A 23,905-nucleotide genomic window follows, 5' to 3' on the forward strand; every position below is an offset into this window, starting at 1 on the left:
ACCGGGTATAACGGCAGCCTACCGGGTATAACGGCAGCCTACCGGGTATAACGGCAGCCTACCGGGTATAACGGCAGTCTACCGGGTATAACGACAGTCTACCGGGTATAACGACAGTCTACCGGGTATAACGACAGTCTACTGCTTAACATCCTTTGGGATTGAGAAGCACTCAGGGGACATTGGTAGATCTCTAAATTGGGACGCAAAATTATGGCAACTTTTCCTAAATTCCCAGGTTTTCCCAAAATCCCAGTTGGAAGATTCCCGGAATCAGAGGGGAATAAGCAGGAAACCTTCCCGTCCAGGATTTCTGGAAAAGTCTGCAGATTTTCGCAACCCTATAACTAAAACACTGAACTGGGCTTTGACTCAACCTGCAAACAGGAGGAACCAGGATGTGGGTTAACAGTTACTACAGAACTCACTCCATAATCATACAAGACAAAACACAAGAGAAAAGCACAGCAGAGAGATTACTAGATCAGGAGAGGGGGAGCAGGGGGGGGGGGAAGAGGGGGAAGGAGGGGGAGCGAGGGGGGGGGGGAGGGGAGAAGGGGGAAAGAAAGGAGAAGGGGGAGGGAGGGGGGAAGAGGGGGAGAAGGGGGAGCGAGGGGGGGAGGGGAGAAGGGGGAAAGAAAGGAGAAGGGGGAGGGAGGGGGGGAAGAGGGGGAGCGAGGGGGGGAGGAGGGGAGAAGGGGGAAAGAAAGGAGAAGGGGGAGGGAAGGGGGGAAGAGGGAAGAAGGAGGAGAGAAGGGGGAGCAAGGGGAGGGGGGAAGGAGGGGAGAAGGGGGAGCAAGGGGGAAGAAGGGGGAGCGAGGGGGAAGAGGGGGAAGGGGGAAGGATGGGAGAAGGGGGAGCAAGGGGGAAGGAGGGGAGAAGGGGGAAGGAGGGGAGAAGGGGGAGCAAGGGGGAAGGAGGGGGAGAAGGGGGAGCGAGGGGAGGAAGGGGGAGCGAGGGGAGAAGGGGGAGCGAGGGGTGAGAAGGGGGAGCGAGGGGAGAAGGGGGAGCGAGGGGAGAAGGGGGGAGCGAGGGGAGAAGGGGAGAAGGTGGGAGCGAGGGGGAGCAAGGGGGAAGAGGGGGAAGGAGGGGGGGGGGGCGAGGGGAGGAGGGGAGAAGGGGGAAGGAGGGGAGAAGGGGGAGCAAGGGGGAAGGAGGGGAGAAGGGGGAGCGAGGGGAGAAGGGGGAGCGAGGGGGAAGGGGAGAAGGGGGAGCAAGGGGGAAGAGGGGGAAGGAGGGGGGGGGGGCGAGGGGAGGAGGGGAGAAGGGGGAGCGAGGGAAGGAGGGGAGCGAGGGGGACGGGGGAGCGAGGGGAGAGGGGGAAGGAGGAGAGAGGGGGAGCGAAGGGGGGGATTTGTTTTAGATTTCTGAAGAGTTTCAATGATCTTTCTTAGAAAACTAATAATCACCAAACAAGAAGGATGGGGAAAGCAACCAATCAGGAGATCCATGGCTCCAGATTGCCATGGAAACGAGAGAGGGGGGAGAAGGGGGCGGTTCTCAGCAGGGAGTAGAGTGCACGTACCGGTCTTAAGGAAAGGGGGACGGGGTCGGACGGACGAGAGTGACAAGAACAAAACGGAACTGCAGCCAGGTATTCCCTTCCCCCTCCCCTCTGACATCATCAACCAATCAGCCAATCACCTTGCTACAACCGCTAGAGGAAGTGTCGGCGCCAGAAGACAGGGAGGAAGAAGAAGAAGCAGCAGCAGCGGCGGAGGAGGTAGAGGAGGAAGAGGAGGAGTAGACGGAAGAGTCGCTGTCGGAAGCGTCTGGACCCTCGGTGGAGGTCGGAGAGGGAGGGGCCTCAAACGGCGGCTCCACCATCACCCGTGGCAACCGCGAACGCGACTGCGTGTCACGGGGTGGGGGGGTGGGGGGAGGGCAGACCATAGAATTAGAATTAGAAGAACGGACATTCCCATTCAAAGCAATGTTACGCCAACAATTGTGAGCCTCAGTGTTTAACACATGCAAACAATGGCATTTAGTGGGTTCCAACCAGAAACCTGCACACTGATGGGTTCGCTTCATTCTACTGAGTCTAATTCTATGGTTAGCTCCATGGTCTGGGGAAACCTTGTCCATTCTACTGAGTCTAATTCTATGGTTGGCTCCATGCTCTGGGGAAACCTTGTCCATTCTACTGAGTCTAATTCTATGGTTGGCTCCATGCTCTGGGGAAACCTTGTCCATTCTACTGAGTCTAATTCTATGGTTAGCTCCATGGTCTGGGAAACCTTGTCCATTCTACTGAGTTTAATTCTATGGTTAGCTCCATGGTCTGGGGAAACCTTGTCCATTCTACTGAGTCTAATTCTATGGTTAGCTCCATGGTCTGGGGAAACCTTGTCCATTCTACTGAGTCTAATTCTATGGTTAGCTCCATGCTCTGGGGAAACCTTGTCCATTCTACTGAGTCTAATTCTATGGTTAGCTCCATGCTCTGGGAAACCTTGTCCATTCTACTGAGTCTAATTCTATGGTTAGCTCCATGCTCTGGGGAAACCTTGTCCATTCTACTGAGTCTAATTCTATGGTTAGCTCCATGGTCTGGGGAAACCTTGTCCATTCTACTGAGTCTAATTCTATGGTTAGCTCCATGCTCTGGGGAAACCTTGTCCATTCTACTGAGTCTAATTCTATGGTTAGCTCCATGCTCTGGGAAACCTTGTCCATTCTACTGAGTCTAATTCTATGGTTAGCTCCATGCTCTGGGGAAACCTTGTCCATTCTACTGAGTCTAATTCTATGGTTAGCTCCATGGTCTGGGGAAACCTTGTCCATTCTACTGAGTCTAATTCTATGGTTAGCTCCATGCTCTGGGGAAACCTTGTCCATTCTACTGAGTCTAATTCTATGGTTAGCTCCATGGTCTGGGGAAACCTTGTCTATTCTACTGAGTCTAATTCTATGGTTAGCTCCATGGTCTGGGAAACCTTGTCCATTCTACTGAGTCTAATTCTATGGTTAGCTCCATGGTCTGGGGAAACCTTGTCCATTCTACTGAGTCTAATTCTATGGTTAGCTCCATGGTCTGGGGAAACCTTGTCCATTCTACTGATTCAAATCACTCATTCCAACTCCAATCTCTAATCCCCCAGATCAGCAACATCGGAGGACAATCAAGTGTTTTCGCTTCTAGTAAAATCAATCAAATGAATTCTCTATTAATAACGAATGTAACTCCTACACGGCAGACAGACTTACGAGTTCAGCGACGTCTGAAGGCGTGACGGCCGAGTCCGGCCCCTCCGTGGTGGTCTGTGATGAGTCGGCGCTCGGGGGCAGCGAGGGGTCTCCTAGGGGGTCCAGCAAGGGCCCGTCGGGCATCTCCGCGTTCTCCGGTGTGGCGTAGTCGGCCGTTTCCGGGGTAACGTTAGCCCCGCTGGAGCTGTGGCTGAGCATGTCCTCATCCGCTGCGTTGTCATTGGGCGACTCGGGAGTCCCCGCCCCTCCCTCGCCGCCGGAGACGGTTCCGGAGGTCCCGAGGGCAGTCGTTCCTTGTTCCGAGGAGGCGCCACCGAGGTCCACGGACTCGCCGGGCTGCAGAGCATGCTGTGAGGAACGGGGCTGCTGGGTAATGATGTCGACCACCTGGGCGGTGGCGTCGGCGCCCGCGACAGAGGCTGAGTCAAGGTGGGAGACACATTAAACCATCACCCTCTCTCAACCTCATCTTTCAATACAACAAACAGGGGTTAGTATCCCATACCCAGATTAAGCCAATCATATGATCAAATAGTACTCCAGGGTCAGATGAAAACCGACTGAAACAAAGAGGAACAACCTGGAATTTCAGTCGCAAATATTTTTTTATATAATTTTTTGTGCACTAATGAATACAACCCTGGTTTGAGTCTTTCTAGTTTTCAGTTAGTTAGGGTTGGTTCCAGTATTCTTTTGAGAGAGATTCAATATTTTTCTTCATGTCATTTATATTGACAGAGGAGTACAAAGAAAACACTAATGAGTCACATTAACCCTCTGACCCCCACCCCACACTCGTCACTCCACTGAACCCTCTGACACCCCCCCACCCCACCCTTGTCACTCCACTGAACCCTCTGACACCCCCCCCACCCTCGTCACTCCACTGAACCCTCTGACACCCCCCCCACCCTCGTCACTCCACTGAACCCTCTGACACCCCCCCCACCCTCGTCACTCCACTGAACCCTCTGACACCCCGCCACCCTCGTCACTCCACTGAACCCTCTGACACCCCCCCCCCCCACCCTCGTCACTCCACTGAACCCTCTGACACCCCCCCCCCACCCTCGTCACTCCACCGAACCCTCTGACACCCCCCCCCCCCACCCACCCTCGTCACTCCACTGAACCCTCTGACACCCCCCCCCACCCCACCCTCGTCACTCCACTGAACCCTCTGACACCCCCCCCCCACCCTCGTCACTCCAGTGAACCCTCTGACACCCCCCCCCCCCCCCCCATCACTCCACTGATGGAAGGATATAGGACGTCACCCCCCCCAAAACATAGATCCTAATCGTGGAACAAAGGAGTAGGATTGTGAGTGAATTGATGTTGGGTTTTAGATAACTTCTCGGAAGGTGCGCCAGACAGAGATGAGAGCCTATGTGTTATTAAGACGCCATATTTGTTGTTTTGGAGTCTCTCTAGGAACATGTTAAGAGTGGACCAGATCCTGCAACCTGTGTAGGTTCTCCTCTACGGAACACCGAGGCACCTGGACATCTGGATCAAATCACGTGGAGAGAGGGGCGAAGAAACAAATGACTAGAAATACTTCCACATTTTGGAAGGCCTTTTGCCTTTTTTCAGGGTCAGTCATTTAAAACACAAAGGGGGTTTACTTTGCCAGACACATTTAGAGACTGAGGAGTGTAATTTTGAGGAGCTTGAGTGATATGAATGGTGACGTTCCTGTATTCTGTCTCACCTGTAAAGGCCCCGGTGGTGACCTCTGCCCTCTCAGGGTCGTCCTCCAACCCCTCCTCCTCCCCCGACAGCATCTTGCCTGGGACACACAGACAGGATAAAGATGGCTACTGTAACATGACCAGTCAGCAGCGTTTGAGAAAGCTGTGTTAAAGAGGACTACTGTAACACAGTCTCAACATGACCAGTCAGCAGCGTTAGAGAAAGCTGTGTTAAAGAGGACCACTGTAACACAGCGTTAGAGAAAGCTGTGTTAAAGAGGACCACTGTAACACAGTCTCAACATGACCAGTCAGCAGCGTTAGAGAAAGCTGTGTTAAAGAGGACCACTGTAACACAGTCTCAACATGACCAGTCAGCAGTGTTAGAGAAAGCTGTGTTAAAGAGGACCACTGTAACACAGTCTCAACATGACCAGTCAGCAGTGTTAGAGAAAGCTGTGTTAAAGAGGACTACTGTAACACAGCGTTAGAGAAAGCTGTGGTAGACCAATGGTTCTCCAACCTCTCCTCTGGGACCCCAAGTCCTTCCATGTATTTCAACTATTCTAAAGCTAAAACAACCTGATTCAACTGATCAACTGAGGCCCACCTTCTTCTTTAGTGTCATCAGACGTGCTAGTCCAGGAATGCATCAAAACTAGTCCAGGAATGCATCAAAACTAGTCCAGGAATGCATCAAAACTAGTCCAGGAATGCATCAAAACTAGTCCAGGAATGCATCAAAACTAGTCCAGGAATGCATGAAAACTAGTCCAGGAATGCATGAAAACTAGTCCAGGAATGCATCAAAACTAGTCCAGGAATGCATCAAAATTAGTCCAGGAATGCATGAAAACTAGTCCAGGAATGCATCAAAACTAGTCCAGGAATGCATCAAAACTAGTCCAGGAATGCACCAACTAGTCCAGGAATACCTCAAACTAGTCCAGGAATACATGAAAACATGTTGAATGGCTGTGGATGCTGGAGGAGAGGTTTGGGAAACACTGTGTCAGATAGAGGGAGCAGTACACAGGAGAGAGAGAGTTATAAAATCACCTTTCTGTTTTCTGAGGAGGAGTGGACTATTACAGGAAGACCCGCCCCCGGCTGCAGGCAGGAAACAGGAAGAACACACACAGGAACAGGAAGTGAAGGAGAGAAAAGAAGAAAAGCCCCATGGGAAATAGCCATTATACCCCAGACAGACAGAGGAAGAGACGCGAGTTAGTAAGTGAGAGAGGCTCTGCATCCCAAATGGCACCCTATTCCCTAAGTAGTGCACTACTTTTAACACCCTATTCCCTAAGTGGTGCACTTATTTTAACAGGAGCCCTATAGGCACTATATAGCACTACTATAGGGCTCTGGTCACTAGTAGTTCACTATATAGGGAATAGGGCTCTGGTCACTAGTAGTTCACTATATAGGGAATAGGGCTCTGGTCACTAGTAGTTCACTATATAGGGAATAGGGCTCTGGTCACTAGTAGTTCACTATATAGGGAATAGGGCTCTGGTCACTAGTAGTTCACTATATAGGGAATAGGGCTCTGGTCACTAGTAGTTCACTATATAGGGAATAGGGCTCTGGTCACTAGTAGTTCACTATATAGGGAATAGGGCTCTGGTCACTAATAGTTCACTATATAGGGAATAGGGCTCTGGTCACTAGTAGTTCACTATATAGGGAATAGGGCACTGGTCACTAGTAGTTCACTATATAGGGAATAGGGTTCTGGTCACTAGTAGTTCACTATATAGGGAATAGGGCTCTGGTCACTAGTAGTTCACTATATAGGGAATAGGGCTCTGGTCACTAGTAGTTCACTATATAGGGAATAGGGCTCTGGTCACTAGTAGTGCACTATATAGGGCTCTGGTCTATAGTAGTTCACTTTATAGAGAAGAGGGCTCTGGTCACTAGTAGTTCACTATATAGGGAATAGGGCACTGGTCACTAGTAGTTCACTATATAGGGAATAGGGTTCTGGTCACTAGTAGTTCACTATATAGGGAATAGGGCACTGGTCACTAGTAGTTCACTATATAGGGAATAGGGCTCTGGTCACTAGTAGTTCACTATATAGGGAATAGGGCTCTGGTCACTAGTAGTGCACTATATAGGGCTCTGGTCTATAGTAGTTCACTTTATAGAGAAGAGGGCTCTGGTCACTAGTAGTTCACTATATAGGGAATAGGGCTCTGGTCTATAGTAGTTCACTATATAGGGAATAGGGCTCTGGTCACTATTAGTTCACTATATAGGGAATAGGGCTCTGGTCTATAGTAGTTCACTATATAGGGAATAGGGCTCTGGTCACTAGTAGTTCACTATATAGGGAATAGGGCTCTGGTCACTAGTAGTTCACTATATAGGGAATAGGGCTCTGGTCACTAGTAGTTCACTATATAGGGAATAGGGCTCTGGTCACTAGTAGTTCACTATATAGGGAATAGGGCTCTGGTCACTAGTAGTTCACGATACACTGAGTAGACAAAACATTAAGAACACCTGCTTTTTCCATGACACAGACTGACCAGGTGAATCCAGTTGAAAAGCTATGATCCCTTATTTATGTCACCTGTTAAATCCACTTCAATCAGTGTAGATGAAGGGTAGGAGACGGGATAAAGAATGATTTTTAAGCCTTGAGACATGGATTGTATATGTGCCATTCAGAGGGTGAATGGGCAAGACAAAATATTCAAGTGCCTTTGAACAGGGTCTGGTAGGAGGTGCCAGGTGCGTCAAGAATTGCAACGCTGCTGGGTTTTTCACGCTCAACAGTTTCCCATGTGTATCAAGAACGGTCCACCACCCAAAGGACATCCAGCCAACTGGACACCACTGTGGGAAACATTGGAGTCAACATGGGCCAGCATCCCTGTGGAACACTTTCGACACCTTGTAGAGTCCATGCCCTGACGAATTGAGGCAGTTCTGAGGGTAGAAGGGGGCAACTCAATATTAGGAAGGTGTTCCTAATGATTTGTATACTCAGTGTAGAGTGAGCCTTTTGGGACCAATCAGCAGACAGCAAAAAAGAACAGAGACAGGAGGCGGAGCTCTGTACAGTGACTGGCAGAGCATTCACCCAATGACTGGGCGTTGTAATTTGAAACTAAAGATTTAACCGACAGAGCAATCCACCAACGACCAAGCAGTATTCGTTTGATTGACGGGTGGAACTAACCAATGAACTCCAGGATGCTGCCGGAGTGTGCGCGTCTCTCGACGTCCTGTCTGAACACGCTGGCGTGCGGAACGCTGCCGGGCGTAATGAGCATGTGCAGTAGCTCCGGGGGAGGAGTCCGGAACATCTGCTGCATCAGTTCCAGAGAGGCGGTCACCACATTGTGGTCACCATGCTGGGTGTAGTGTAGAGTCAACTCATAGACCTACACACACAGAGAGACACCAGGTAGTGGTCACCGTGCTGGGTGTAGTGTAGAGTCAACTCATAGACCTAGACACACACACAGAGACACCAGGTAGTGGTCACCATGCTGGGTGTAGTGTAGAGTCAACTCATAGACCTACACACACAGAGACACCAGGGGATTGGAACTTAAAAACCTTTTCTCAATAGGGGGTGCTGTTTTCACTTTGTAATAATTTTGTTCCCAAATTAAACTGCCTCGTACTCATCTTGCTCGTACAATATGCATATTATTATTACTATTGGATAGAAAACACTCTCTAGTTTCTAAAACCGTTTGAATTATATCTGTGAGTAAAACAGAACTGGAGTTAGAGCAATTTTCCTATGAGGATGTGAGAATGCTAAAATCTGCTGGCTGTTCTGAGATCTGTTTATAAATCTGCATGTCTTCTATTGGTTGAGATGCACTGCATACGTCTTCCCCTGGGTGTCAGCGAATAGTGAGAATTGAAATGGAGTTGCTAGGCAGAACTGAGAGGTTATAAATGGGCTGGGAACGGGGGGACCGTCCTTTCTTCTCCTGGCCAGGACGCAGAAAGGAGCTCTGGCTGTCGTTCTAGAAAGCTCCCGTTATAGCCCTTAGATATATCTGACTCTGTTTTTATTTGATATAGGTGTTAAAAACGTCATAATGTTGTTATATTAAACCGAGTTATATCAGTTTATATCGGTATATTGCGATTTTCGGATATTTATTAGTGCTGCGTTTTATTGAGTTGGACACGTCTTTGCCACATGGCTAATGTTTACTGCTAATTCGAACGTTGAAGGCGACAATCTACAACCGAGCAACGATTCTTCTGGACAAAGGACAACTTGTACAAGATTATGATGGGAGTTCATCAAAAAGTAAGAACTATTTATGATGTTAATTCGTTGTTCTGTTGAAAAATGTGAAACCACTATTCTGCCATGAATCTAGGTACGGTCTCGCTTTAACGCACGCTGTATGTCGTAGTAACGTTAATTTTAAAAATCTAACACAGCGATTGCATTAAGAACTAATGTATCTTTCATTTGCTGTCCAACCTGTATTTTTTAGTCAAGTTTATGATTAGTTACTGATTAGACTAGATGCCTCTCCCAAGATTTCTCCCGACATATTGTTGGCAGCCTGGCTACTATTCTCATTGTATAACCACGATTTGTGCCGCTAAATATGCACATTTTCGAACAAACTCTATATGTATTGTGTAATATGATGTTATAGGACTGTCTTCTGATGAAGTTTTGAGAAGGTTAGTGAAAAATGTAATGTCTTTTGCTGGTTTATTCGCTATCGCTAACGTGCATGAATCAATGCTGCTGTGTGGTTGGCTATTGTAGTAAGCTAATATAATGCTATATTGTGTTTTCACTGTAAAACACGTAAAAAATCTGAAATATTGGCTGGATTCACAAGATCTTTGTCTTTCATTTGCTGTACGCTGTGTATTTTTCAGAAATGTTTTATGATGAGTATTTTGGTAATACACGATGGTCTCTGTAGTTATTCTAGTTGCTTTGGTGAGAGTTGTGATGGTGGCTGCAATGGTAAACTATGATTTATACCTGATATATGCACATTTTTCTAACAAAACATATGCTATACAATAAATATGTTATCAGACTGTCATCTGATGAAGTTGTTTCTTGGTTAGTGACTATTTATATCTTTATTTGGTCGAATTTGTGATAGCTACCTATGCAGGAAAAAAATGGTAGGAAAAAAAAGTTGTGTCTTTTGCTATCGTGGTTAGCTAATAGATTTACATATTGTGTCTTCCCTGTAAAACATTTTAAAAATCTGAAATGATGGCTGGATTCACAAGATGTGTATCTTTCATCTGGTGTCTTGGACTTGTGATTTAATGATATTTAGATGCTTGTATTTACTTGTGACGCTATGCTAGGCTATGCTAGTCAGCTTTTTTTACTGATGGGGGTGCTCCCGGATCCGGGATTGTGATGAAGTAGAAGTTAATACGCTGAATGACTTGTATTGTGTTCATTCATATTTCTCCCGTGTTTCCTGTCCAGTATTACGTTGTTACTGATTCATGTATCGTTGTGGTTGGAGATGGAGGAAAGGCAATTCACTGTACTTGTGCATGTGACATTAAAACTTGACAACACACACACACACACACACACACACACACACACACACACACACACACACACACGTTATAAAAAAGTTAAGACACACACACACCTGATACACACACACACACCTGATACACACACACACACACCTGATACACACACACACACACACACACACCTGATACACACACACACACACACACACACCTGATACACACACACACACACCTGATACACACACACATACACCTGATACACACACACACACACCTGATACACACACACACACACCTGATACACACACACACAGACAGACTGACTTGCAGTAGCTGTTCGGGCGTGGGCTGTAAGTCTGCCTCCTTCCTCATGACTCCGAAGCTTCCTTTCAGACTGGTGGTCCTGTCCTGTTGCTGTAGTTGAGGCATCAGGTAGCGAAGGGTTAACAACACCCCCAGAACCAGGTGGTTAGGATGTTCCTCGTCTACAGGAACCAACAGACCTGGAGAGAGAGAAAGAGAGATGTTCCTCATCTACAGAGATCAACAGACCTGGAGAGAAAGAGAGATGTTCACCTCATCTACAGAGACCAACAGACCTGGAGAGAGAGATGTTCACCTCATCTACAGAGACCAACAGACCTGGAGAGAGAGAGATGTTGACCTCATCTACAGAGACTAACAGACCTGGAGAGAGAGAGAGATGTTCACCTCATCTACAGAGACTAACAGACCTGGAGAGAGAGAGAGATGTTCACCTCATCTACAGGAACCAACAGACCTGGAGAGAGAGAGAGATGTTCACCTCATCTACAGAGACTAACAGACCTGGAGAGAGAGAGAGATGTTCACCTCATCTACAGGAACCAACAGACCTGGAGAGAGAGAGAGATGTTCACCTCATCTACAGGAACCAACAGACCTAGAGAGAGAGAGAGATGTTCACCTCATCTACAGGAACCAACAGACCTGGAGAGAGAGAGAGATGTTCCTCATCTACAGGAACCAACAGACCTGGAGAGAGAGAGAGATGTTGACCTCATCTACAGAGACCAACAGACCTGGAGAGAGAGAGAGGGAGAGAGAGATAGAGAGACCTCTTTTGAATTCCAAATCAAGCCCCTGCACCATTAACACTACAACACATCTGAAGGGATTGGATGGACAGAAACATGATGGTTAATCTCTTCCTGTTGCCTTCTGATTGGCTGGGTGGACAGGTCTTCATATCCCCTCCAACTGCAGGGTTCCTCAACAGGTGGCCCCCCGGGTGACTATTAGACCCCCAAGTTTTCTGAGCAAGTCTTTATATATTATTTTTGGACATAAAAGACTGTAAAAAAATCACCAGGAAATCTGTTCCCAAGTATCCCGACGCACAAATAGAGAGACATATGAGGTCATAGCACAAACGCTACATCTATTTGGGATCCCTGCAGGGTACAAATTATTTATAACTATGTTTTACCCCCCCGCTTCCCCACACTACTATCCGCTCAAGGAAAAACGGTCCCACGGCTAAATGTAATGGATGATCCCTGTGCTAAGGGGTGGATGTGTTTGGTACTGACCCAGCAGGACGTTGAGCAGCCAGGTGTAATGGATGATCCCTGTGCTAAGGGGTGGTGGTGCTTGGTACTGACCCAGCAGGACGTTGAGCAGCCAGGTGTAATGGATGATCCCTGTGCTAAGGGGTGGTTGTGTTTGGTACTGACCCAGCAGGACGTTGAGCAGCCAGGTGTAATGGATGATCCCTGTGCTAAGGGGTGGTGGTGTTTGGTACTGACCCAGCAGGACGTTGAGCAGCCAGGTGTAGAAGTAGGAGGACCGTCTAGAGTGTTGACACATATTAGCCGCTGAGCTGGCGGCCGTCCGGCGGATCGTAGGAGAAGCGGACTTCAGGTTGGCCACAAACGACTTCAACAACACCTGAACATATCAGATCAGACACCATCAGGCACCGTCAGACACCGTCAGGCACCGTCAGGCACCGTCAGACAACGTCAGACAACGTCAGATACCGTCAGGCACCATCACACAATGGCTATAAAGACGATTATAAACTGGGTGGTTTGAGCCCTGAACGCTGATTGGCTGACAGCCGTGGTATATTAGACCGTATGACAAAACATGTATTTTTACTGCTCTAATTACGTTGCTAACCAGTTTATAACAGCAATAAGGCACCTCAGGGGTGTGTGGTACAGTGTATTGCCAGTATACCACGGTTAAGGGTTGTATCCAGGCACTCCGCGTTGCGTCGTGCTTAAGAACAGCCCTTAGCCGTGGCATATTGGCCATATACCACATCCCCTCTGGTCTTATAGCTTCATTCTACAACAGATACAGAAAGAGGACATCAATACTTCCATTATTCTCTGTTACTCAAGGCTTTTAATAGAACATTTTAATGGAGGTTGTTCTGGGGGTCTTTGAGTTCTACACACAGGAGTGTGTGTGTGTGTGTGTGTGTGTGTGCGTGCGTGCGTGCGTGTACCTTGACCTCTCCGTCGTTAGCGAAGTGTCCCAGAGCAGACATGATCTTAGGAACGGCAGCAGCCAGGGTCTCCTGAACAGTCTCCTCCTGTCTCTTAGTGATCCTGGTGAGACAGGGGAGGAGGTTCACCAGGTAGGGTCTGGAGGGAGGAGGGAGAGAAGAGGTCAGAGACCAATCCGGTCAGCAGAAGACTGGGTACATAACAGATCCTGAGCCAGTTCACCTCATAGTATTACCCCACAGGACCCACCACCTCATAATAGTTGGCCTGGAGCAGGCAAAGTGATAGCACGTCAGGGGACAACTTCAGACAAAAGTGCAGTTTAGACCATAGTGTATAAATCCATACATCACATTCTATAAATACATTTAAAGTATGAAGTGCAGCAATACTGCGCCTACTCAGGTGTGTGTGTGTGTGTGTGTGTGTGTGTGTGTGTGTGTGTGTGTGTGTGTGTGTGCGCGTGCGCGTGCGTGTGTGTCCTACCTGCATTTCTGTGGTCTGACGAGGTGTGCTAGCTCAGCGAACCTCCAGAGAGCAGCCCTCAGGCTCCGAGAGGCACCGTTCTACCAGAGAGATATACACACACCTTCATCATCATCATCATCATCAACAACATAAACATTACCGTCCTGATATTCCCCCTCATCATCATCGTAACCAAAATCACCACAGTCAATCACAATGAACATTTGTCATAATATTCGTCTTGCTCTTCATCATCATCATCATCATCAGTTACCACATCAATCCATTGAGGATCAGTGAGCAGGACTCCATAACAACAACAGCTTGATCTACAAACCGACCGGCACCTTTTTAATCTCTTTGTAGAGCTCCAGCTGCAGTCGAGGCAGGTTGGAGTCCATCAACGCCTGACAAGAGGGAGACAGAGAGACAAACACTGATTACAGTTCACTATAACCTGCTACGTTTACAACACAATACAACAATATAACACAGCCTTTGGGTTTCAGTGGGAACCTCTGGAAGAGTCTTCAGAAAGAGCTGAGAAATACCATGAGATACAGGAAGAGAGAGATATAGGGAGAGGAGGAGAGAGAGAGAGAACTAGATAGAGAGAACGAGAGAGAACTAGATAGAGAGAACGAGAGAGAACTAGATAGAGAGAACGAGAGAGAACTAGATAGAGAGAACTAGAGAGAACTAGACAGAGAGAACTAGACAGAGAACTAGATAGAGAACTAGATAGAGAGAACGAGAGAGAACTAGATAGAGAACTAGATAAAGAGAACTAGACAGAGAACTAGATAGAGAGAACGAGAGAGAACTAGACAGAACTAGATAGAGAGAACGAGAGCCATACCATATAGGTCTGAGGAGAGCAGAAGATGGGGTCCTCACTCACCTTGATGATTTTGTTCAGGCACTCGTCTGCCACCATCCTGACGTCTGACTCTCTGTCGTCGCTACACAGCAAGAACATCTCCATGGCGATGCCCAGAAGCTTCTGGAACTCCGGAGACGTTCTAATTCCACAGCCATAGAGACAAGAGAGGAACTGTCATCACACACCTCATTCTGATACCCCCCCCCACACACCTCATTCTGATACCCCCCCCTCACACACCTCATTCTGATACTCCCCTCACACACCTCATTCTGATACCCCCCCTCACACACCTCATTCTGATACCCCCCCTCACACACCTCATTCTGATACCCCCCCTCACACACCTCATTCTGATACCCCCCCCTCACACACCTCATTCTGATACCCCCCCCCTCACACACCTCATTCTGATACCCCCCCTCACACACCTCATTCTGATACCCCCCCCTCACACACCTCATTCTGATACCCCCCCCTCACACACCTCATTCTGATACCCCCCCCTCACACACCTCATTCTGATACCCCCCCTCACACACCTCATTCTGATACCCCCCCTCACACACCTCATTCTGATACCCCCCCCTCACACACCTCATTCTGATACCCCCCCCTCACACACCTCATTCTGATACACCCCCTCACACACCTCGTTCTGACCCCCCCCCCCCCCCCCCCCCCCAGACAATTCGTTCTAACCCCCCTCACACGCCTCGTTTCCTACCCCCCCTAGTTCTGAATCCCCCCCCCCCCCCCACACACTCTTTGTTGCGTAATGTCTCTAGGTCATGACCTCTGGACTAACCTGACGTAGCAGGCGTGAGAGGAACGTCTAAGCCCATAGTTCTCACATCCGGTTTTCAAGCGGAACTGGAAGCTAGGTTGAAAATAGCCGTATCCCTGACAACCAGAAGAGCAGGTTGTTGACGACTCTGCTAAAAAGGTGCCTCTGTGCCGAGATAGAAACCACTGACTATACTGGTCTATAAGTCTACAGCCAATATGATAGATGTGGTTTCAGAAACAGAGCCAACAGAGACCTCTGAGCGGGAACTGAACCAGTAGTCAGTCAGACATACAGTCCTGTACAGGGATGAGCATCTCTTTAAAAAGGCCCTTCTATATGAGCCATAAGAGAAACATCTATCACCATTCTATATGTATCTAGAGCTGAGCCATGAGAGAAACATCTATCACCATTCTATATGTATCTAGAGCTGAGCCATGAGAGAAACATCTATCACCATTCTATATGTATCTAGAGCTGAGCCATGAGAGAAACATCTATCACCATTCTATATGTATCTAGAGCTGAGCCATGAGAGAAACATCTATCACCATTCTATATGTATCTAGAGCTGAGCCATGAGAGAAACATCTATCACCATTCTATATGTATCTAGAGCTGAGCCATGAGAGAAACATCTATCACCATTCTATATGTATCTAGAGCTGAGCCATGAGAGAAACTGGCCATCTATCACCATTCTATATGTATCTAGAGCTGAGCCATGAGAGAAACATCTATCACCATTCTATATGTATCTAGAGCTGAGCCATGAGAGAAACTGGCCATCTATCACCATTCTATATGTATCTAGAGCTGAGCCATGAGAGAAACATCTATCACCATTCTATATGTATCTAGAGCTGAGCCATGAGAGAAACATCTATCACCATTCTATATGTATCTAGAGCTGAGCCATGAGAGAAACATCTATCACCATTCTATATGTATCTAGAGCTGAGCCATGAGAGAAACATCTATCACCATTCTATATGTATCTAGAGCTGAGCCATGAGAGAAACATCTATCACCATTCTATATGTATCTAGAGCTGAGCCATGAGAGAAACATCTATCACCATTCTATATGTATCTAGAGCTGAGCCATGAGAGAAACATCTATCACCATTCTATATGTATCTAGAGCTGAGCCATGAGAGAAACATCTATCACCATTCTATATGTATCTAGAGCTGAGCCATGAGAGAAACATCTATCACCATTCTATATGTATCTAGAGCTGAGCCATGAGAGAAACATCTATCACCATTCTATATGCATCTAGAGCTGAGCCATGAGAGAAACATCTATCACCATTCTATATGCATCTAGAGCTGAGCCATGAGAGAAACATCTATCACCATTCTATATGTATCTAGAGCTGAGCCATGAGAGAAACATCTATCACCATTCTATATGTATCTAGAGCTGAGCCATGAGAGAAACATCTATCACCATTCTATATGTATCTAGAGCTGAGCCATGAGAGAAACATCTATCACCATTCTATATGTATCTAGAGCTGAGCCATGAGAGAAACTGGCCATCTATCACCATTCTATATGTATCTAGAGCTGAGCCATGAGAGAAACATCTATCACCATTCTATATGTATCTAGAGCTGAGCCATGAGAGAAACATCTATCACCATTCTATATGTATCTAGAGCTGAGCCATGAGAGAAACATCTATCACCATTCTATATGTATCTAGAGCTGAGCCATGAGAGAAACATCTATCACCATTCTATATGTATCTAGAGCTGAGCCATGAGAGAAACATCTATCACCATTCTATATGTATCTAGAGCTGAGCCATGAGAGAAACATCTATCACCATTCTATATGTATCTAGAGCTGAGCCATGAGAGAAACTGGCCATCTATCACCATTCTATATGTATCTAGAGCTGAGCCATGAGAGAAACTGGCCATCTATCACCATTCTATATGTATCTAGAGCTGAGCCATGAGAGAAACTGGCCATCTATCACCATTCTATATGTATCTAGAGCTGAGCCATGAGAGAAACTGGCCATCTATCACCATTCTATATGTATCTAGAGCTGAGCCATGAGAGAAACATCTATCACCATTCTATATGTATCTAGAGCTGAGCCATGAGAGAAAAATCTATCACCATTCTATATGTATCTAGAGCTGAGCCATGAGAGAAACATCTATCACCATTCTATATGTATCTAGAGCTGAGCCATGAGAGAAACATCTATCACCATTCTATATGTATCTAGAGCTGAGCCATGAGAGAAACATCTATCACCATTCTATATGTATCTAGAGCTGAGCCATGAGAGAAACATCTATCACCATTCTATATGTATCTAGAGCTGAGCCATGAGAGAAACTGGCCATCTATCACCATTCTATATGTATCTAGAGCTGAGCCATGAGAGAAACTGGCCATCTATCACCATTCTATATGTATCTAGAGCTGAGCCATGAGAGAAACTGGTCATCTATCACCATTCTATATGTATCTAGAGCTGAGCCATGAGAGAAACTGGCCATCAATCACCATTCTATATGTATCTAGAGCTGAGCCATGAGAGAAACATCTATCACCATTCTATATGTATCTAGAGCTGAGCCATGAGAGAAACTGGTCATCTATCACCATTCTATGTGTATCTAGAGCTGAGCCATGAGAGAAACTGGCCATCTATCACCATTCTATATGTATCTAGAGCTGAGCCATGAGAGAAACATCTATCACCATTCTATATGTATCTAGAGCTGAGCCATGAGAGAAACTGGCCATCTATCACCATTCTATATGTATCTAGAGCTGAGCCATGAGAGAAACTGGCCATCTATCACCCCACTATCAGTTAGGGGCGGGACAATGTTTGCCAATGAATATCTAGCACAACTGTTCACCCCCGTCTCAAAACGGAATGGTTTAGACCATGTGGAAGTGTTGATGACTCTGAATGAGCTTCTGTTGTTCTCCTGCGTCGACCAGGCAGTGAGGAGGCAACATCCTCTAACCAGGAATACCACATCTGATTACCAATAACAGTGGAGCTAATCTGGAACATCCAACTGGGTGGGTGGGTCTGGCTGTCTGTCTGTCTGTCTGTGTGTGTGTACATGTAATATATTCAAATGACTTGTAAACAGTAATCTAGGGTCAGTTTTATGAATGACGTGCCTATGGGTAGAGCTGATCCCAGATCAGTGGCAGGCAGGCTTACCTCAGAGACTGAGCAACGATGTTCTCACATATGGTCAGGCAGTGGGCCACTCTGTCCTTTTTGGTGGTGGCCAGCTCTTTCTTCCTACAGAGAGAGAAGGAGAGAGAGAGAAGGAGACAGAGAGCAATAGTGAGTGAGTGAGTGAGTGAGTGAGTGAGTGAGTGAGTGAGTGAGTGAGTGAGTGAGTGAGTGAGTGAGTGAGTGAGTGAGTGAGTGAGTGAGTGAGTGAGTGAGTGGGTGAGTGAGTGAGTGAGTGAGTGAGTGAGTGAGTGAGTGAGTGAGTGAGTGAGTGAGTGAGTGAGACAGACAGACAGAGAGACAGAGAGAGACAGACAGAAACAGAGACAGAGAGAGAGACAGACAGAGACAAAGAGAGAGAGAGAGACAGACAGACAAAGACAGAGAGAGAGACAGAGAGACAGACAGAGAGAGAGACAGAGAGAGACAGACAGAGACAGAGAGAGTCAGAGAGAATGAGAGAAAGAGACAGAGAGAGAGAGAGAGACAGAGAGAGACAGACAGAGAGAGACAGAGAGAGGCAGACAGAGACAGAGAGAGAGAGAGACAGACAGAGAGAGAGAAACAAGGTAACAAAGGGTTAATTAACAGCACATGCAAGAAAAGAAGACAGACCGGTAGCATTACCTTGCCTAACGGGAGTGGAACAACAATGGGGAGTGTGTGTGTGATGCCAGTCTATTGCTAAAGGTAAGACTGATGACAAGGTAACTGTACATGCCTGTACAACCTACAGTTAGACTGTTAAATGGTTCATTAAATTGTTAACTAACAGCTACCCGGACTATCTGCATTGACTCGTCACACACACTGCTGCTACTGATTATTATCTATCCTGTTGCCTAGTCACTTTAGCTCTACCTATATATGTGTACAGGTGCTTTCTGGAAGTATTCACACCCCTTGACTTTCTCCACGTTTTGTTGTTACAGCCTGAATTCATTTCTGTGTCACTGGCCTACACAAAATAATCCATCATGTCAAAGTGGAATTATGTTTTTTGACATTTTTACAAATTAATTAAAATTAAAAGCTAAAATGTCTTGAGTCAATAAGCATTCCCACCCCTTTGTTATGACAAGGAGCATAAACAAGTTCAGGAGTAAAAATGTGCTTAACGAGTCACATAATAAGTCACATGGACTCTGGGTGCAATAATAGTGTTTAACATGATTTTTGAATGACTACCTCATCTCTGTACCCCCACACATACAATGATCTGTAAGGTCCCTCAGTCGAGCAGTGAATTTCAAACACAGATTCAACCACAAAGACCAGGGAGGTTTTCCAGTGCTCAGAGGGATATTCAAAAAGAAGGGCACCTATTGGTAGATGGGTAAAAATATCCCTTTGAACATTGTGAAGTTATTCATTACACTTTGGATGGTGTATCAATACACCCAGTCACAACAAAGATACCTAACTCAGTTGCCGGAGAGGAAGGAAACCGCTCAGGGATTTCACCATGAGGCCAATGGGGACTGTAAAATAGTTACAGAGCTTAATGGCTGTGATAGGAGAAAACTGAGGATGGATCAACAACATTGTAGTTACTCCACAATACTAACCTAAATGACAGAGGGAAAAGAATGAAGCTTGTACAGAATAAAAATATCCCAAAACAAGCATCCTGTTTGCAATAAGGCACTACAGTAAAACTGCAAGAAATGTGGCACAGTAATGACATGTATGTCCTGAATACAAAGCATTATGTTTGGGGCAAATCCAACAACACATCACTGAGTACCACTCGTCATATTTTCAAGCATGGTGATGGCTGCATCATGTTATGGGTATGCATGTCATTGGCAACGACTAGGTTTTTTTTTTTAGGATAAAAATAAATGGAATAGAGCTAAGCACAGGCAAAAATCCTAGAGGAAAACCTGGTTCAGTTGGCCTTCAGCAGGACAATAACCTAATAGGCCATATATACACTGGAGTTGCTTATGTAACGGATGTGAAATGGCTAGCTAGTTAGCGGGTACGCGCTAATAGCGTTTCAATCAGTTACGTCACTTGCTCTGAAACCTAGAAGTAGTGTTGCCCCTTGCTCTGCAAGGACCGCGGCCTTTGTGGAGCGATGGGTAACGACGCTTCGTGGGTGACTGTTGTTGATGTGTGCAGAGGGTCCCTGGTTCTTGTCGGGGCGAGGGAACGGTCTAACGTTATACTGTTACACTTACCAAGAAGACATTGAATGTTCCTGAGTGGCCTAGTTAAAGTTGACCTAAAATCAGCTTGAAAATCTATGGCAAGACTTGAAAATGGCTGTCTAGCAATGATCAACAACCAACTTGACAAAGCTTGAATACATTTTTTAACAATAAATGTGCACATATTACACTCTTAGAGACTTACCCAGAAAGACTCACAGCTGTAATGGCTGCCAAAGTTGATTCTAACATCTCAGGGGGTTTTTCATTTATTTTTCACAGAAAATGTTCAAATCCTCTTCCACTTTGACATTAGAATACTTTGTGTAGATTGTTGTCAAAAATATAATTGAATACATTTTCAACCCACTTGGTAACACAACAAATGTGGAAAAAGTCAAGGGGTGTGAATACTTTCCCAAGGCACTGTATTCCTTGTGTTATTTTTTATTTTTTACTCTCTGCATTGTTGGGAAGGGCCTGTCAGTAAGCATTTCACTGTTAGTCTACACCTGTTGTTTACCAAGCATGTGACAAATAGAAATGTAATTATATTTATTTGATAAAAGAAATGTATTGAAATCAATTCTACATGTAAAGGCTAATTCTATGTGTATTAGACAACCAGCAACGAATGATTGTGGGGAAAACAAAAAACTGTCAACTGCACTGTATGAGAAGAGAAAATAAACTGATTGATATTTTTTCCAAGACTTTAGTTTAGTGAAAGGATATCGTAGTATTTAGTCCATCTTAGCACTTGTTTACAAGCGACAGCTGACGTTAACTATCAAATAGACGTGGGGTGCAAACTGTGTCTGTGTGTTGTTGTTTGTGTGTGTTATGACAGGTAGCCTGGACTGGAGGTGCGACGTTGACAGCTAGCTTGCTATAAGGTTAGCATCGCTAACTCGCAATAACATGCGAACAGCTTCGCTAGCTAGCTAGCCAGCCAACTGCCGTTTATTTGCGCTTAACTCGTCGCTAGCAATGTCTCAACACAATGACCATATACAAACATGACTTACTGTTTTTGAGCCATCTCCTCGGCCGTTGGCGGTCCCTGTTGTTGTTGGAATGACTTGAGAGATTCAAAGGCCTTCATCAATTTATCCATGGTGGCCATTTTACCAGCAGTGGTTAGCTTAGCTGGCTAATATTTACAAAATTGTCGTTAGTATCAGTTAGCTAGCTATCGGAATCAACCGGGGGGCAATAAAAAAAAAACGCACGGGGAAGCGAGCTGTCCGTAGTACGACGAGCGTGTGAACACTATTCGCGACTACTACTGCCGCCTCTCCACCTTCACTTTTCGACGCAAAAAAAAATGCTTTATTTCTTTACAATAGTCTCAGTAAATGAATAGGACGTTGGTTGATGTAGCTACCATCCATACTCAAACCCATCTTCGATGCACCCCGACAGAATCACAAGGAAGTGGGAGCTCTGTGACAGTTGGGTAGGGTTGGGTCAACGCTACATCGGTAGCCAATCAGAGGAAGAGCGGGCACCAATAAGGACGAGGCTAGGGCCGTTGTCAGCCGTGATTGGGTGGATGGGGAACGGCTTTTTGTTGTTGAGCGTCACGAGTGCTGAAATCCTGCACGACGAGGCGGTAATCGGTGATATCAGAACGGTATATCATCTGCACCGTTTACGTTCTATTCCCTTAACGGTAATCCCGACTGTTTAGTCGGGGGGAAAACGGCAGTTCCCTTCCAAGTGAGCGTTCTTGGCAGAATCATCATGTGATTCGGGCGTGTGTCTGCTCTGGGGAGATGTGGATGAGGTAGTGCGTATTGAACATATTAGGAAAACACTAGCCTGCAGTCACATGCCGTGTATTTCAGCACGCAAACTTATTAGTGTGATATCAACATTTCAATAGAACAGGTAGAATAGAAAAACGTACCGATCAAAATTAAATAATGTTTCTTCCAGATGACTGTCTCACACCAGAAATGTAGTACCTGTAGGAAACGACAACACTCAATCCCTATCTGACATGTAGGCTACACCTGTATGTGTGCTTTCATTCTGTCCCAAACGGCAGTCGATTCCCTGTGTAGTGCACCACTTTTGACTAGGATCCGTAGCGCTCTGGTCAAAAGTAGTACACTACAGTATGGAGGGGTTAAGGCTTTATCCTGCTTTACTGTTGGGTTCTATCTGGGACACCTCCTTTATCCTGCTTTACTATTGGGTTCTATCTGGGACACCTCCTTTATCCTGCTTTACTGTTGGGTTCTATCTGGGACACCTTTATCCTTCTTTACTATTGGGTTCCATTTGGGACACCTCCTTTATCCTGCTTTACTGTTGGGTTCCATTTGGGACACCTTTATCCTGCTTTACTATTGGGTTCTATCTGGAACACCTCCTTTATCCTGCTTTACTGTTGGGTTCTATCTGGGACACCTTTATCCTGCTTTACTATTGGGTTCAATTTGGGACACCTCCTTTATCCTGCTTTACTGTTGGGTTCTATCTGGGACACCTCCTTTATCCTGCTTTACTATTGGGTTCCATTTGGGACACCTCCTTTATCCTGCTTTACTATTGGGTTCTACCTGGGATACCTCCTTTATCCTGCTTTACTGTTGGGATCTATCTGGGACACCTCCTTTATCCTGCTTTACTATTGGGTTCTACCTGGGACACCTCCTTTATCCTGCTTTAATGTTGGGTTCCATTTGGGACACCTTTATCCTGCTTTATTGTTGGGTTCTATTTGGGACACCTTTATCCTCCTTTACTATTGGGTTCCATTTGGGACACCTTTATCCTGCTTTACTGTTGGGTTCCATTTGGGACACCTCCTTTATCCTGCTTTACTGTTGGGTTCAATTTGGGACACGTTTATCCTGCTTTACTGTTGGGTTCTATCTGGGACACCTTTATCCTGCTTTACTGTTGGGTTCCATTTGGGACACCTTTATCCTGCTTTACTGTTGGGTTCTATTTGGGACACCTTTATCCTCCTTTACTATTGGGTTCCATTTGGGACACGTTTATCCTGCTTTACTGTTGGGTTCCATTTGGGACACCTCCTTTATCCTGCTTTAATGTTGGGTTCCATTTGGGACACCTTTATCCTGCTTTACTATTGGGTTCCATTTGGGACACGTTTATCCTGCTTTACTATTGGGTTCCATTTGGGACACCTCCTTTATCCTGCTTTACTATTGGGTTCCATTTGGGACACGTTTATCCTGCTTTACTATTGGGTTCCATTTGGGACACCTCCTTTATCCTGCTTTACTATTGGGTTCCATTTGGGACACCTTTATCCTGCTTTACTATTGGGTTTCATTTGGGACACCTTTATCCTGCTTTACTATTGGGTTCCATTTGGGACACCTTTATCCTGCTTTACTATTGGGTTCCATTTGGGACACCTTTATCCTGCTTTACTATTGGGTTCCATTTGGGACACCTTTATCCTGCTTT

The 23,905-nt window shown here is 46.1% G+C and overlaps 1 protein-coding gene across 1 annotated transcript in view; it reads right to left on the reverse strand.

Annotated features, from left to right (window-relative positions):
• Nucleotides 1–21,914, reverse strand: part of LOC129846893 (huntingtin-like) — a 59,159-nt gene extending 37,245 nt beyond the window's left edge. The window contains exons 1-12 of the mRNA XM_055914698.1: nucleotides 21,484–21,914; nucleotides 18,282–18,365; nucleotides 14,298–14,418; nucleotides 13,744–13,803; nucleotides 13,415–13,494; nucleotides 12,928–13,066; nucleotides 12,218–12,359; nucleotides 10,755–10,933; nucleotides 8,101–8,305; nucleotides 5,964–6,014; nucleotides 4,925–5,002; nucleotides 3,211–3,629 (exon numbers count right to left, since the gene is read on the reverse strand). Coding sequence (XP_055770673.1) covers nucleotides 3,211–3,629; nucleotides 4,925–5,002; nucleotides 5,964–6,014; nucleotides 8,101–8,305; nucleotides 10,755–10,933; nucleotides 12,218–12,359; nucleotides 12,928–13,066; nucleotides 13,415–13,494; nucleotides 13,744–13,803; nucleotides 14,298–14,418; nucleotides 18,282–18,365; nucleotides 21,484–21,581 — 1,656 coding nt within the window. The 5' untranslated portion in view covers nucleotides 21,582–21,914. The remainder of the gene's footprint in view (nucleotides 1–3,210; nucleotides 3,630–4,924; nucleotides 5,003–5,963; nucleotides 6,015–8,100; nucleotides 8,306–10,754; nucleotides 10,934–12,217; nucleotides 12,360–12,927; nucleotides 13,067–13,414; nucleotides 13,495–13,743; nucleotides 13,804–14,297; nucleotides 14,419–18,281; nucleotides 18,366–21,483) is intronic.
• Nucleotides 21,915–23,905: the final 1,991 nt, after the last annotated feature.

This window comes from Salvelinus fontinalis, unplaced genomic scaffold (genome assembly GCF_029448725.1).
Source record: "Salvelinus fontinalis isolate EN_2023a unplaced genomic scaffold, ASM2944872v1 scaffold_0640, whole genome shotgun sequence".
Lineage (NCBI taxonomy): Eukaryota > Metazoa > Chordata > Actinopteri > Salmoniformes > Salmonidae > Salvelinus > Salvelinus fontinalis.